Source organism: Juglans microcarpa x Juglans regia, chromosome 6S (genome assembly GCF_004785595.1).
Source record: "Juglans microcarpa x Juglans regia isolate MS1-56 chromosome 6S, Jm3101_v1.0, whole genome shotgun sequence".
Taxonomy (NCBI): domain Eukaryota; kingdom Viridiplantae; phylum Streptophyta; class Magnoliopsida; order Fagales; family Juglandaceae; genus Juglans; species Juglans microcarpa x Juglans regia.
Window position 1 is genome coordinate 14,230,388 of NC_054605.1, and position 16,825 is coordinate 14,247,212.

The 16,825-nt window shown below is 39.4% G+C and overlaps 1 protein-coding gene across 4 annotated transcripts; it reads left to right on the forward strand.

Moving 5' to 3' along the window:
• The first annotated feature begins 2,825 nt into the window (after positions 1–2,825).
• Positions 2,826–16,601, forward strand: LOC121236983 (protein transport protein SEC16B homolog). Of its 4 annotated transcripts, none has more exons than XR_005934855.1 (14): positions 2,826–5,029; positions 5,451–5,771; positions 8,036–8,164; positions 8,247–8,369; positions 8,495–8,662; positions 12,965–13,090; positions 13,182–13,316; positions 13,778–13,905; positions 13,996–14,104; positions 14,179–14,514; positions 14,598–14,735; positions 14,871–15,172; positions 15,463–16,114; positions 16,196–16,601. XR_005934855.1 is itself a non-coding variant. In XM_041133526.1 (14 exons), exons 1-14 carry the CDS (start codon positions 3,299–3,301, stop codon positions 15,977–15,979), a joined length of 4,143 nt encoding a protein of 1,380 aa, XP_040989460.1. In that variant the 5' UTR covers positions 2,827–3,298; the 3' UTR covers positions 15,980–16,601. The 4 variants fall into 4 exon arrangements, 3 of the variants coding, with proteins under 3 accessions (XP_040989458.1, XP_040989459.1, XP_040989460.1); XM_041133526.1 differs by having other exon boundaries at positions 2,827–4,660; positions 4,781–5,029; positions 15,463–16,601; XM_041133524.1 differs by having other exon boundaries at positions 15,463–16,601.
• The last annotated feature ends 224 nt before the right edge of the window (positions 16,602–16,825 follow it).

Here is a 16,825-nt window from a genome sequence, read left to right on the forward strand (position 1 = left end):
TCCTCCTGCTACCTCCATCATTATTCTGCACTAACCCTTCTGTTGAACTAGTTTAAATACTTCAAGTTCATCCACTGCCATTTTCATAACTACAATTGGACTTCTAAACTTATCTTCAAAGACAAAGGCCTTTCTTCTAGACCATAACTTATGAAAAGCAGCTGAAACCAACTCAAGTTTATCTATAGCTAGACGAGTATACAATTCAGACCATAATTGCATAAAATCCACAGCATCGCTCTGCCATTTTTTTAGAAGACTTAGCTCTTTAGCATAAACATCTGTAATTGTAGGGCAACTCCACAGGGCATGAACAACTATCTCCTCCTCCCTGCAACATATAGGATACATGCTACTCTCCACTATTTTCTTCTTATGCAAATTGACTCGGGTAGGTAGAATATTATTGAAAGCTTTCCAAATCAATTGCTTTACTTTATCCAGGACTTCCATTTGCCATATCTTTCTCCATTGCTCATCTTCTTTATCTGCACTAGAAGTTTCCCTTGCTTTTTGCCTTTTTTTTTCATGAAATCCACAAAATAAGCACTTTTCATCGGGTATGTCCCTTTAGCTGACTTACATCAAATTAATTTATCATTAGCTCCCTTAATACTAATGGGGATGCTACAGATTCTGTCAGCTTCCTCCTTATTAAAAACTATTTCTACCATATCTCTTTTCCACGGCTTACTATCTTCATCAATTAATGTAGATACATTTGCCTCAGAATCCAAAGTGTTAATGAGAGATTGAACTTGATAGGTAAGAGGACTAGGAATCCACTTATCTTTCCAAATGTGTACTCTTTCCATTCCCCACCCTCCAAACAAGTCCCTCCTTCAATAAATCCAAGATTGATCATAAGCTTCTCCAAATATGGGATGAACAGTTTCCCAACTTAGCCTCTTGCAACTGATTCTTCTGAAAATACTTTTCCTTGTAAATTTGAGCTACCAAAGAAGTAGGCTCTTGAATAAATTTTCATCCTTGTTTTACAAGCAAAGCTCTATTAAAACTCTCAAGATCCTGAAGCTTAAACCTCCATTTGATTTTACAGCACCTAACTTAGCCCAGTTTCTCCAGTGAACTCCTTTATCAGACTTGTTGCAACTCCACCAAAATCGAGACATGATAGCTTCAATCTCCCTACATAGCTTTCTAGGTAATTTAAAAACACTCAATAGTATATGTTGGAATAGCTTGCAATATGTATTTAATGAGAATTTCCTTACCTACTGTTGAAAGAAGTTCATTCTTCTAACTATTAATCATCTTCCATATTTTCTCCTTAAGACTTCTAAAAGTGTTGTATTTAGACTTCCCTACCACAGTAGGCAAACCCAAATATCTATCATAATTATTGCACATCACCATTAGTTTGTTGAGAAATAAAATCCTTGGTCGCTGCCTTGGTGTTTGAGCTGAAAAGAATATAAGTTTTCTGCTTGTTCAGTCTGACCCAATGCCCTATCATATCTTCTAAGGATATTGTTGACATTATGCCATTCTTCCTGCTTTGCTCTTCAAAAAGAAAATGACTAATCTTTAAACCTCCCATTGTCACTGCCACCCCTTTAATATCCCATTTTGCCTCAGCTTGTTGTAATAAGGTGCTAAGGCCCTCAGCACATAGTAGAAATAGATAAGGTGATAATGGATCACATTGTCTCAATCATCTCAACGGCAAAATGATATCACTTGGCATCTCATTCACAATGACAGAATAGCTCACAGAGCGAACACACTCCATAATTAATTTTGTCCATTTCAAACCAAAACCAAGTTTCACCATCATAGCTTCTAAAAAATCTCACTCAACTCTATCATAAACTTTTGACATGTCCAACTTGATAGCCATACTGCCCTCCCTGTCTCGCTGTCTTGATTTCATAATATGAAGTAATTCATACGCAACCATAATATTATCCGTAATTAACCTACCAAAAATAAAAACACTTTGATTCCAAGATATGACACTTGACTTAACATTCTTCATCCTATTAGCCAATACTTTCGAGATCAACTTGTACAAGACATTACACAAGCTAGTCGGTATGAAATCATGAACAGACTGAGGAGAATTTACCTTAGGAATAAGAGCAATATGGATGTGATTAAGAGACTTGGGTATAACTCTACTTCCCAGAAAATCCAGAACTACCCGAGTAACATTACCACCAACAATCTTCCAGTGAGTAGAACTTATTACTTAAGCTATAAGTTATCAGCTCTTTAAAGTTATAAGTTATATTTTCTACTACAATCCCAAACATGCACTAAAAATATTGCAAAACATGCACTAAATATTGCAAAAGTTAGAAACTATGAGATGTTTGGCAAACATGAGAATTTTCAAAATTTATAATAATTTCATTTCCGAACATCATTTAAGCACAACATATTTTTTTATTATAAAATTTTTTATTTAATCATTGCATAATCATTATTCACACACAAAAATTAATATAATTTTTACAAACTTCAAAATAAAAATTATATTAAAAAATTATATATAAACTGTTTTTTAATTTTATTTATTCACTTTAACGAACTCCAATACAACTTATTTTAAAGAATATTTTATTATTATTATTTTTTACTTAAAAGTTAAAACTCTCAAAATATTTTATTGCTGTTGACAAAATAAAGAGTGCGGAAGCAGAAAACGATAGGGCAAGTCAAAGGAAAATGGCTTTTACGATCCCACCACGTACTGTTCACCAACATTTCTGGCGGTAGAGGAAAATAAATAAATAAAATATAAGAAAGAGAAAAAATAATTACAAAAAATAGAAAAATATAAGAAAGTAAAAATAAAATGGAATACACGAAGCACTTGGTGGGTGCGGTATTGAGGCCCGTCCCCTGCTCTCGAGACTCTCTCCCTCTCTCTTTGTTTCTCTTTGCCATCTCCTCCTCTCGATCTGTAAGTTATTTTTGGATTTTTTTGAATTATTTCCTTTCGCCTCAACACTATGCGTTGAATTCAAGCAGAAGCTTGCAGAAATTTGGTGCATTCTGCTTGATTTATGGTTTTAGGATCGCAACGACGGTACAAACCGTAGATCCTGTTCGTTTGTGGGATGTATATCTTCGATTTTGGGTTGGGTTTCGGGGAAACTAAGATTTTGAGGTGAAATCCTGCGCTTCGTCTTCGGATCTCGAGGGAGTCGACATTCCAGCTCGAGTTTCGAGGTTTCACTTCTTAATCGTAATAGATTCGGGGGCCATTGGCCGTGATTTGTTCGAATTTTGGTGGGATCGAGAGGGATCGGGAAGGGTTAGGGTTTGCTAAATGGCTTCGAATCCTCCATTCCTGGTGGAGGATCAGACGGACGAAGATTTCTTTGACAAATTGGTGGACGATGAGTTCGAGTCCTCCACCACCGCCAGCAGATCAAACCCCCAGTTCGCTGACGGTAATGATTCTGACGACGCGAAAGCGTTCGCGAATTTGAGCATCGGTGAGGTTGGAAATCCATATGAGGATGTGGGGGGTGGTAGTCGCGGCGGCGATGAAGATAACATGTTGGATTCTGGATCGAAAAGTGAGAAGGATTGTGTGGATGAAGCTGCAGAGTTGTTGGGTGCTCACGCTGATGAGAGGAATTCATTGATTTCATCCAATTCGGTTGAGCATGATAGGATAATGGAGTCGAGTAATGATGGGATTGGATCCGGATTAACACCGGATTTGACTGTGAGCAAGAGCAGTGGATCCGGGGGCTCTAGGGTTAAGGAGGTGGGCTGGAATTCTTTTCACGCGGACACGGAGCAGAATGGCAGTGAAGGGTTTGGATCGTACTCCGATATTTTCAATGAATTGGAAGGTGATTCCGGTGGTTTCCCGGGAAATGTGGGCGATAACTTGAATAGCAAAGCGGAAATTGAATCGACCAATAAAAACTGTGGAGCTGATGGTATGAATAATTTGGTCAATTATGCGCATTATCAGGTGAGTCAAATTCATGGTGCATCCATGGAACAAAGTACGAATGTGCAGGATTTTAAAGATAGCCAGTACTGGGATGATCTCTATCCTGGGTGGAAGTATGATCCCAATACCGGGCAATGGTATCAAGTCGATGGATATGAAACTATGGCAGCGGATGCTCGTGATTCGGCAACTGATCGGGGCGCGGTTTCTGATGGTAAAACGGAGGTTTCTTACATGCAGCAAGCTGCTCACTCAGCTGTGGGAACTGTGACTGAAACTAGCTCGACTGAGTGTGTGTCTAACTGGAGTCAGGTTTCCCAAGGGAATAACGTGTACCCGGATCATTTGGTTTTTGATCCTCAGTACCCCGGCTGGTATTATGACACAATTGCGCAAGAATGGAGCGCTTTGGATACGTACACTTCCTCCGTTCTATCAACCGCACAGACCCATGATCAGCAGCATCAGAATAGGCTTGTTTCCTCTGGTAGTTTTCAGCAGAATAGTAATAGCTTAAATGGTGAGTACTTTCAAACTGACAATTATGGACAAGGTTTTGTGAGCCAAGGCGCGGATCAAAGCTGGGCTGGGGCTTACAACAATGATTATCAGAAGGATTTGAATGCATGGCAAGCTGAAGCTTTTCCAAAGAGTGCGGCTTTTGCAACTTTGAGTGGAAAACAGCAATTGGATAATTCTTATGGCTCGAAGGTTTCTGTGAACGTTAACCAACAGAAGTCTTTTAGTTCCTTCGGAACAGTTTCAATGTACGATGGAGCAAGTCAGACTTACGATAAGGTTAATGGGACTGTTGAATTCAAAAGCTTTATCCCTGATGGAAACTTCAATCAGGAAAATGCGAAGCTGGATGAACAAACACAATTCTCGAACAATTACTTTGACAGTCAGAAAAACGCAAATGTTTCCCAGCAATCCTTTGGGAGTGGCCATCAGGCTTCTTATGCTCCCAATGTAGGAAGATCGTCTGCTGGGCGTCCTCCACATGCTCTTGTAACGTTTGGGTTTGGCGGAAAACTCATTGTAATGAAAGATAGTAGTTCTCTCAGTAGCTCATCGTATGGAAGCCAGGTTAGGCCTTGGAGTTTTTTCTTTTCTTTCTTGATGCTGCTTTTGGTTGCCAAATGACTGAGATACGGAAACAACACTGCATTTCTGCAAGTTGTTCTTTCTGGGATACATGTCGAGACCTGGTATCCCATCAATAAGACAGTTTTTTTGTTAAAACATCAAATTGTCGTATAAGACTTTTGGGAATTTTTTGCTCCTTCGGTTCCAAGATATTTTTTTCCTATCGATCAAAACATTTTAAGAACCGATAAAAAACGATATTTTTTTCCTTCTTTAAAAAAAAGTTTTAAGGATTATTTATTTGAAAAACCCCCAATATATTTTTTTCCTTCCTCTCAGTTCTCTGAGAGACCTAGCAAACAGGAACATGTTAGTATTCATATATGAAAGGGCTAATAATCTATTTTTGTTTTATGCGAAGGATCCTGTAGGAGGCTCAATTTCTGTTATGAACTTGATGGAAGTTGTCTTAGGAAACACCGATGCTTCAAGCCTTGGATTGGGTGCCTCTTGTTATTTTCATGCTCTGTGCCAACAATCCTTTCCAGGTCCATTGGCTGGTGGGAGTGCTGGAAGTAAAGAGTTGAACAGATGGATTGACGAGAGGATAACAAGCTGTGAATCATCCAACATGGATTATAAAAAAGGCAAAGTATTGGGGTTGCTTTTCTCTTTGCTTAAGATAGCTTGCCAGCATTATGGAAAACTTCGATCTTCTTTTGGTGCTGATGTTGTTTTGAAGGTAAATCAAACTTTTTCATTTATAATTGCTTTTGATTTGATGAGAACTTTTTAGCATCTATTATATATCCAATATCATTTTTTTTGATAAGTTAGAACTTTATTAAACATAATGAAATAGGCGAAGCCCGAATACACAGGAAGTATATACAAGAAACACCTAGTTACATTCTAGAACTTAGAGAAACGACGACAAGAACTCATTTACAGCCCCCCCCCCCCCCCCCCCTCTCGAGTACAATAGCAGAGAACCAGCAAAGTAGTGTGCTTATAAAAAACTTCCATAATGCATCACTATTGCGTTCCCGATCATTAAAGCACCTCTCATTTCTCTCCAACCAAATACACCACATAATACACAAGGGTATCATTTTCCATGCAGCTGCCACTTGGGAACAAGTATGCATTTGAAAGTTGGTCCAGCTTTTTAGGAGATCATCCACTGTTTCTGGCATAACCCAGCACAGCCCAACCCTTCCAAACACACCATCCCACAGCACTTTAGCCATTTCACAATGAAGTAGTAGATGGTTCACTGATTCCGCTTCTTGCTTGCACATAAAGCACCAATCCAAGACAATCATTCCGTGCTTTCTCAAGTTATCTATAGTCTGAATATTCCCTAATGCTGCTATCCAACCAAAAAAAGCCACCCTTGACGGAACATGAGCCTTCCAAATCCGCTTCCAAGGAAAGCCAATAAGGTGCCTGATTAAGTATCTCCTTATAAAATGACCGAACTGTAAATTTTTTAGAGGCTGTTTGTCTCCAACATAGTTGGTCCCTGCCCTGTCTTCTAATCTCTACTGAATACAACTGTCTAAAAAAATCAGTGACCTCCTCTACTTCCCAATCTTGAACAGATCTAGAGAAGCCTACATCCCAAAGTACCATTCCATTGGAAGAACCCATCATCTCGGAAACCGCAGCTTGCTTATTAGTCGCCAATCTGAAAACAGTCAGGAATGCTCGAGACAATACAATATCCCCACACCAAACATCAGACCAAAATCTGATTTTTGAACCATCACCAACTGAGAAGTAAATTTGTTTTAGGAAACGACCCCAACCTTTCCTAATAAACTTCCATAGACTCACTCCATACGAGTTCCTGCTCTCCTTGGTACACCATCCTCCCCAATTACTACCATACTTACAATCAATCACCCCCCTCCACAATGCTTCCTCTTCCCCTTGGTATCTCCATAGCCACTTCCCCAACAATGCATTGTTTAAACTATGTAGCCTATGAATACCCAGTCCTCCATCAGCAATTGGGCAGCAAATTTTTTTCCAACTCACTAAGGGAGTTTTAGACACCTCTCCCAAGCCACCCCATAAAAAATCTCTATACAATTTTTCAATACGGTTGGCCACACCAACTGGTAAAGGGAATAAAGACAAGAAGTATGTAGGAATATTAGAGAGAGTGCTCTTTATAAGAGTAATCCTACCCCGTTTAGATAAATAAGTCCTTTTCCATGCTGCCAACTTCCTCTCTATCTTCTCGATCACCCCGTCCCAAATGTGTTTGGCCTTAAAAGATGCCCCTAGCGGTAGTCCCAAGTATTTTATGGGCAAAAATGCAACTTTACATCCCAGAAATTCAGCCAAGTGGTGAATATTATGGACTTCTCCCACCGGTACCAACTCCGATTTACTTAGGTTCACTTTTAATCCCGAGACGGCTTGAAAACAAAGCAGGACAGCCCTCAAAATTTGAATTTGCTCCCCAACAGCCTCACAAAAAATGAGGGTATCATTAGCGAAAAGCAAGTGTGATATAATAGAAGGGCCACTAGAATTAGTACCCACTGAAAAGCCCGAAATAAAACCTGCTCCTACCACTGCCTCCACCATGCGACTTAATGCTTCCATAACAATATCAAATAAGAAGGGAGATAAGGGATCCCCTTGCCTCAAACCTCTAGAACTCGGAAAATACCCACAAGGCTGTCCATTAACAATATCATAGACAAGTATAATAATTGCAGTAAACATACTGAAGGTCTATTGAGCTGGTAAGCTTGTAAAACCAGGGTACGTGAAGGTTGAATATCAGAATGAAGGGATTTCCCAAATGATGTTCCTTTCTCATGTAATGCTTTCAGAAGCAGGGATAATTTGTTTTTTACATATTAAAAAAAAGCAGGGATGGTCATTCGTTATTTTTGTTGCGAATGTTTCCAGCTGTTTGTATCCTTTAAGATCAGTCTGGATTATTTTAATAGGCATTTGGTAATTTTTGCTCTGTATTGTCAATAGGAAAATGATTCTCCTGAATTAGCAGTTGCTAAACTTTTTGCATCTGCCAAAAGGAATGGTGCACAATTCAAGGAGTACGGGGCTCTTAGCCACTTTCTGCAGAAATTGCCTTCTGAAGGACAGCTAATGGTATGCAATAAATTGCTTTGCCTTTCTCCTCCATTTCCCCCAATTTTTACAATTTTGTAATAGATTTTGATGTACTTTACAGGCAACTGCTTCTGAGGTACAAAATTTTCTCGTTTCTGGTAGAAAGAGAGAAGCTCTTCAATGTGCACTAGAAGGTCAGTTGTGGGGACCTGCACTTGTGCTTGCTTCACAGCTTGGTGATCAGGTTTGATGCCCTGATCAGTCTATCCAGATGCTTGCCTTTGTTAAGTAGTGAGAGTTTTGTGCTTACATCTCTCCTCTTTTTCTTTTACTTGTTTGGGGTGGGGATGTTGGCTTGGACCAATCCAGTTCTATGTTGATGCTGTGAAGCAAATGGCAGTTCGCCAGCTGGTTGCAGGATCAGCTCTCCGTACTTTATGCCTGCTAATTGCAGGGCAGCCAGCAGAAGTTTTTTCTTCAAACACAACTGATTCTGGTCTTTTGGGTGCTTTTAGTATGCATCAACAGCCTGCAAAGGTGATATATTGATTTAAAAACGTTCATCGTAGTTGATTGTTAGCTACGTTATGCATGTTACACAATCTTTTTTCTTTCTAACAGTATATAATATTATATGTTTTGGTATAGACAATTTTTTTTTATATAAGTAAGAGGTAAATTTCATTGATACGAGTGAAATAGGCATAGCCCATGTACACATGAAGTATACAAAAGAACACTTAAATACATTCTAGGAACGATAAATTAAGAACAGAAAGTCATGAGCATTGTTCCCATTAAGTACAATAGCAGCAAACCAAAGCAATAGAGTGTGTATAACTAAACTCTGAAGCTCCGCCATTGAGCGCTCCCTATCTTCAAAGCAAACGCTCATTCCGTTCCGCCCAAATATACCACATAACGCAGCGGAATCATCTTCCAAACTGCTGCCAGTTGATGACAGCCTCGAATCTCCGTTCAACCAGCCAGTAAATCAACCACCCTTAGAGGCATTACCCAAGTGACGTCAACTCTTCTAAAGATCTCATCCCACAACACCCTTGTCACCTCACAATGCAATAATAAGTGATCCATCGATTCTCCTTGCTTTTTACACAAGTAGCACCAATCCATCACAATGAGTTCCCTCTTCCTCAAGTTGTCCATGGTCAAAATCTTCCCAAGAGCAGCAGTCTAAATGAAGAAAGCTGCTTTAGAAGGCACACAAGATCTCCAAATACTCTTCCAAGGGAATAGAGCATTACCTTGTGATACCAAAATTTTGTAGTACTCCCGGACTGTAATCTTCCTGGTACCTTTGGACCTCCACTGCATCCTATCCCCCTGTGCCATATTGTTTCCTGTAGAGTATATCAACCTGAAAAATTTTGATACAGTGTGCAGTGCCCAATCTTGAATATCCCTATCAAATAGGACATTCCACTTGTGGGAACCATGAGAAGATACCCTCAGCTCTGCCACAGAGGCATCCCTGTTAGTTGCTAAACGAAAGAGATCAGGGAACGCCCTATCAAGATTGCAATCTCCACACCAAGTATCTTGCCAAAACCTGATTCTGGTGCCCTCTCCAACCACAAAACGGATGTGGTTTTCTAAACTCTGCCATCCCTCCTAATAAATTTCTATAAGCCCACGCCATAACACCCCCCCCCCCCCCCCCCCCCCCCCCCCCCCCCCCCCCCCCCCCCCCCCTCTCACTTCATTGGAGCACCAACCCCCCCCAAATACTTCCTGATGGCTTCCAAACTATTACTCCCAGGTGCAGAAGTGAACTAGTTGTAATACAAAGTAGCACCCAAGGTCCTCTCCACAGGGACAAGGAGTTCCAGCCAAATAATAGTATGAAATTGCAAAGATTCAGATTTGAAAAGAGTTTGGATGATATGTCAAGTGGGAAAAAGATTTTGTATGAAAATAAGTAAACAAACAAGGAAATGTTACATTCACAGGGGAGGATCTGTTGCTATTGACATGTATGGTTGATTTTCTAGAGTGCCTTGGTTTTGAATATTTTTGGAAAAGGAAATGGACTAAACCAGAGTAATTCAAATCTCAAGAAAATAAAATATTCGACTTATGGCAACCAACTGAAATTTAAACTTCACCCTAATGTAAACAGAGAGAGTTGAATAAACAATAAAGAAACTGCAGATTTTATAGAAACAATTTGACAAACACCTGGGTTGCGATTTTAGAACTTCTTTTAACTCCACATGTCACCAAGATCTCTGGGTATTACTCTTCTTTCGTTAATCCAATCAAGATATTAACAATATGCAATCTGAAGAATGTATACTAAGAGTTCATATACCAAGGCTTTAAAAGAATTTATCACTAATCATCAACCAATTTTTACTTTATCACTTGGCTGAGAGATACCTCAATTAATTCAAGGTTCTGCTGTGCCTAGTGTCAACAACAAAACAGGAATAAGAACGAGAGCATCTAACAAAAAAAACCATTCACAAAAACTTGATTTTAGAAATAGTGAAATACATAAATCGAGACTATAGAGATCCAACCAACATAAAGAGCAAAGAGAAGTTTTACCGCAACCCATGCTACAGATTTAGCCTAACTTTATCATCATCAACATCAAATCTCAACAAAATGAAAACCCTAGAAATTCTTAAAAGTTTCAGAAAATTAAGAGGAGAAAAATAAAACCGAATCTTAACACCTCTCCAATTCCAACTCTCTTTCCTATTTATCCACCCTTCCATGGTCATCTTCTCTCTCTTCGTAACTGCTTCCTCCATCCTTTGCTACGGACGTCTCCTTCCCTTAATCGTACTGCCACCTTTTTGCTCTTTACCTTTTATGCCTCTCGAATGTTCTTTTCTTTCTTTTCCTGTTAGTAGACGCGGGCTTCAATTCTCTAGTGTTGTGTTATGAGTCATGGGAGATTGCAGACGTGGGCCTCAATTCTTTAGGTTGTGTTATGAGTAATGGAAGCTTTATTGTAGACGTGGGCCCCAACCTACCATAAGCACAAAGTGAATTAAGCCCTTGCAAGTCAAAGTTAAATAAAACTGGGCCAAGTCTATTTTTACCATGAAATCAGATTTTTTTACATGTCAACAGCCCAACTGCTATGCATTGTTTAATAAATACTCTTTTGACAGATAAAACTTATTTAATCAAGTGTAATAAGAGTATTTAAAATAACATTATTTCCCTTTTATCACTTCCGTATCTAGCATCTATGATTTCCTTCCACAGTCAATCCCCCTCCACGTGGTACCTCCATAATCATTTTCCCAATAAAGCTTTATTGAAATCCTCAGGTTGCACACTCCCAAGCCACCATTTGAAATTGGGGAACAAATTGTCTTCCACTTAACAAGATGGATTTTCAGTTCCTCCTCCATTCACCCCCACAAAAATGCCCGAAATAATTTCTCAAATCTATTCGCTACCCCTGCTGGCAAAGGAAATAGAGATAAAAAATAGATGAAGAGGTTAGAGAATGTGCTCTTAATTAAGGTGAGTCGACCCCCTTTCGATAAATATAACCGTTTCCAACCAGCCAGTTTTTTCTCTACTTTCTCTACAACCCCATCTCAAATCGCACTAGCCTTAAAGGTTGCTCCCAACAGTAGGCCCAAATATTTCATAGGCAAGGATGACACTTTACAATCCAATAGACTCACCAGGCTATTGAGACTAGGCACCACACCCACTGCAACCATCTCGGACTTACCAAGGTTCACATTAAGCCCTGAAACGGCTTCAAAGCATACAAAAGTGCTCGTAAATTTTGAATCTGGCCGTGGTCTGCTTTACAAAATAATAGGGTATCATTTGCAAATAGGAGATGTGAGATTAAGATAGAGCCATTATTATCATTACCCACCGAAAATTGTAACACACCTCAAGCTGCTTAAAGAGAAATACAAAAAAATTGCTCACTTCGAGGAGAGCACCTCCATTGAAGAAAGGAAGAAGATAATAAGAGAATGAGAAATAATATTTTCATTAACTTTCTGAATACCATTTTTGGTAACTACAGTGAGCATATATGCTAGAGTTTTGCCAAACATCTGAAAAAGGCCTTAGCCCTGGTAAAACATGACCCCAGATTAATAACTAACAGATTGGATAAAAGGAAATAACAAGCTAACAGCCCAGCTACTCTATGGCCCACTTCCTTACATAACATAAAGGGAAACAACAAGTAAAGTAATAGACCCAAACTGACCCATGGCCCATGTATTCCGTTCATGGACTGTGACAAAAATCCAGATAACAAACCACCACCCACAACAGCCTTCACCATCCGACTAAGTGCCTCCATGACGATAACAAAAAGTAATGTTATAGACAATTTTTCCTTTAGTATTTTGTTTCATAAGTAATGTTATCTCGTTAAAGAAGCGTAGAGGGGTTGCAACCCCAGGACACCAGCACTCAAGTATTTGAGGAAAAAAAGGTAGCACTATAGCGAGGTAATGGTATCCTATTAAGGACAAGCTAAAAGGGGATTGATTTTTTGGATCACCTTGCCCTACAAAATATTCCAATTATATTTTTACTTATCAAAAATAAAAAAGATGTTCCAATTATATTTTGTTTTTAGGACATATCCAGATATTTTTTTATATTCAAGTTTTCATACACAAGAACATACCCATATATGTATTGTTGAAGCCAGTAGGATACAGAAAACAAGCTTTACCCGAAATCTCATGCAATACAATTCCTAGGGCTCAAACCCCTAATCTAGCAGTTATCTTGTTGTCATATAACTTGAAGCAAAGTATTCTGTTAGCGTCTCTGACTTGGAACCAACCTACTCTTCTCACTGAGAAACTACAGATTGGAGCCAATTTTATGCTTGATGACTGGGAGGAAAATTTGGCTGTAATAACTGTAAACAGAACAAAGGATGATGAACTAGTACTTATTCATCTTGGAGATTGCCTGTTGAAGGAAAGAAGTGAGGTACTATTTCACTTGTGGCAATTTACTTTTTTTATTGCATTTTCTTTTGGAAAACTTTTTTATTCCTTAGCTAAGATGAGTTATGTTTCAGATTACTGCTGCACACATCTGCTATTTAGTTGCAGAAGCAAACTTTGAGTCGTATTCAGACAGTGCCAGACTCTGTCTAATTGGAGCAGATCATTGGAAATTTCCTCGAACGTATGCTAGTCCAGGGGCTATTCAGGTGCTTTCAGATTCTAGTTGTCTTCCGAAAATTTCAAATATATTTGCTCTGTTGATGTTGTTGTGTGGAGCTTGCTTATTCAAATTTATTTAGTTCCATAATTCTAGTAGTTGCAAGAGGGTTTCACTTTCTTGGAGATTGCAGGGTTGAAATTAGACATTTGGAGTGGAGCTTCATTTTATATATTATTTGTATATGTACGCATAACCTTGAAATGGTTGCCTACGCTTTTTATGTTGGATGCCTTTCCACTGTCATTGTAGAATAAGTCAAAACTATATGCTTGATTCACCCTCGTGTTTCTTGTTTTATTGCTTTTACGAACCTTAGCTCAGATGTTCTTGTGGTTGTCAATCCCAGCATCCTTGTCATTTTCTCAAGCACTTCTCATCCCCTTACATTAATTTTAGTAAATGATGCTTTATTTTTTTATGGAAAATAAACTTGCTTGCATTGGACAGAGGACCGAGTTATATGAATATTCCCAGGTGCTTGGGAACTCTCAGTTTGTCCTGCTACCATTTCAACCATATAAGATCATATATGCACACATGCTAGCCGAAGTGGGGAAGGTTTCAGACTCTTTGAAGTAAGTAGGAATTGTTTCATTTTGATGCCTCATGGAATTTTGTTGTCCAGTTCTACGTGTTTTTTGTTTAACATGGTGAGGTTAGCTCAGATACTGTCAAGTGGTATTGAAGTCTTTGAAGATTGGTCGAGCACCCGAAGTAGAAACATGGAAACAATTAGTGTTATCTCTTGAGGAGAGGATCAGAACCCATCAACAGGTACTTAGTCCTATCAGTGTATCCTCCTGACTTTTAAGCTAGTGCTGATCCATCAATGAACATTCCATTTGCAGGGTGGATACACCACAAATTTGGCTCCAGCGAAATTAGTTGGGAAATTGCTCAACTTTTTTGATAGTACTGCACATCGTGTTGTTGGGGGTCTCCCACCACCTGCACCATCAACATCTCAAGCACCATCAACATCTCAAGGAAGTGTTCGAGTTAATGAACATTATCCCCAGCCAACTGGCCCTAGAGTATCGTCTAGTCAGTCAACAATGGCCATGTCATCATTAGTACCTTCTACTTCAATGGAGCCCATAAGTGATTGGACAGCCGGTGGTAATAGAATGACAATGGCCAATAGAAGTGTTTCAGAACCAGACTTTGGTAGGACTCCAAGACAGGTATATGTTATCTCCCAACTGACTCTTTGTCGTCTGTTCACCTAGTTAAATAAAGTTTATGAAGTTTTACTAATCCATGATAGGAACAGGTTGATTCATCAAAAGAGATGGCCTCAGTAAACAAACAAGGCAAAGCTTCACGCTTTGCTCGCTTTGGTTTTGGCTCACAGTTGCTGCAAAAGACTGTTGGGCTAGTTATAAGGCCTCGCTCAGATCGACAGGTAGTCTCTTGAAAATTAGCTGTTCTTTGGATTTCTCTCCATTTTTTTCTTAATTGTTTTTCTTGAGTAGTATGTTTATTTTCTCTTGGCCCCCCTATAAATGGCTTCTTCTTTTTTTATGCACTGCTGCTGAAGGCTAAACTGGGTGATAAGAATAAGTTCTATTATGATGAAAAGCTGAAGAGATGGATTGAGGAAGGTGCTGAACTCCCAGCTGAAGAAGCTGCCTTGCCTCCTCCCCCTCCGACAATGGCAGCCTTCCAGAATGGTACGTCAGATTACAATTCAAATTCCACATTACAGAAAGAAGGGACTTTGATGAATCAGAGTCCAGATTATAAAAATCCTACTCCTTCAGAGCACAGTTCAGGAATCCCATCTATTCCATCTGGCTCAAATCACTTTTCGGCTCGGGGAAGAATGGGCGTACGTTCAAGGTAACCCTGAAAGAAGTTTATGCTCTCCTTTATCCTTTTCTTTAAAAAAGTAAACGACTATGCTACCTCCACGACTAAATAATGTCGAGTTCAACCCTTTACAAGGTGATAATCAAAATCAGATTAACTGAACAATTGACTTAGAAAGCTCTCTTTGCACTTCTTAATGTATGAAAACCTTTGGAGTGCAGTCCCCATCTAAAGGTCCATTATCTTTCCTTTGTTTCTTCAATGACAAAGTGGAGATCACAATTTAAGCTTGATAAACTATATTCACTGGCTTTTGGCAGGTACGTGGACACCTTCAACAAAGGTGGTGGAAACCCTGCAAGCATGTTCCAGTCACCGTCTGTGCCATCCGTTAAGCCTGCTGTTGCTGCAAATGCAAAGTTTTTTATTCCCACCCCAGCATCATCAGGTGAACAGACAATGGAGGCTATTGCAGAAAATGGGCAAGAGGGAATTCCAACCAATGAGGATCCTTCAACATCCAATGCCAATGACTCGTTCCCATCTCCTGTACCTTCATCATCAATGACAATGCAGAGGTTCCCTAGCATGGGTAACATCCCAGGCAGAGTAGCAACAAATGGCAAGGCCTCTGTCTCTCCTTACTCTCGGCGAACAGCTTCTTGGGGTGGAAGCTTCAGTGATCCATTCAGCCCTCCCAATCCAGCGGAAATAAAACCTATAGGGGAAGTATTGGGCATGCCCCCATCGACATCGATGCCTAATGAGCCTTCTTTGATGCGTATGCCAATGAATGATGGCAGTCTTGGGGATGACCTTCATGAAGTGGAGCTTTGAGCCAACATGGTTAAGATGTAAATATCGAAGTTTTGTTCTTTGTGATCGATAGAATACTCAGGATAATCCTCCTGGATCTCTCTCCAAAATGGTGGTGTGCGCTGCAACCCGACTCCAGAGAAGAAACAAAAAGAGGTCACCCCTTTAAAGTTTCCAGCTTACCTATACCGCCTGCGCTGATTTCTATAGTCCTAAATTTCAAGTTGAATGTGCCAGGAGTAGCCACCATTTGAGGATTCAGGAGTTTATACTCTCATCAGCAAGCAAGGAGAGACCCTGCATCGGCACCATTGTACAGTTCATTTGTTCATTTATTGAGAAATAGGAAGGCGCTCTGGGTAGGTAGAGTCTGAAAAGATATCTTCTCAAGGGAAGAAAGGTAAGTGCATTGAATTGCAAAAATAAGTTGTTTTGCTTGTCAATTTGCATGATTTTTAATGTTTTATAAAATGGAATCAAATGTTCCAAGTGGAAGTCGAAGTTTCCACCAAGATTTTGCGGGTTGAAAGTTTCCACCAAGATTCGAATAAGAATGACCTGACAAAGACTCCATTCTGCTGGTCGTATAAACTTGAACTTTGTTTGAGACTTTAGAATTGTGCTCCATCCTCTTTTTGTCTAATGTGAGTTTGTAACTACGAAGTGCAGTTTGAATCAGATGTCAAAAGACTAGTAATCCGATTGATTGGACCTTTTTGTATAAATAATTCTAGATAAAGAAAAATTATTCTTATCAGTCATTATTTACCATCTCACATCTCAAACTTCACATCTTATCCATCCACTATGAAAAAACTATAGGTGTGAGGTGTGATGTAAACAGTTGTTGATTTGTACAAAAACTCT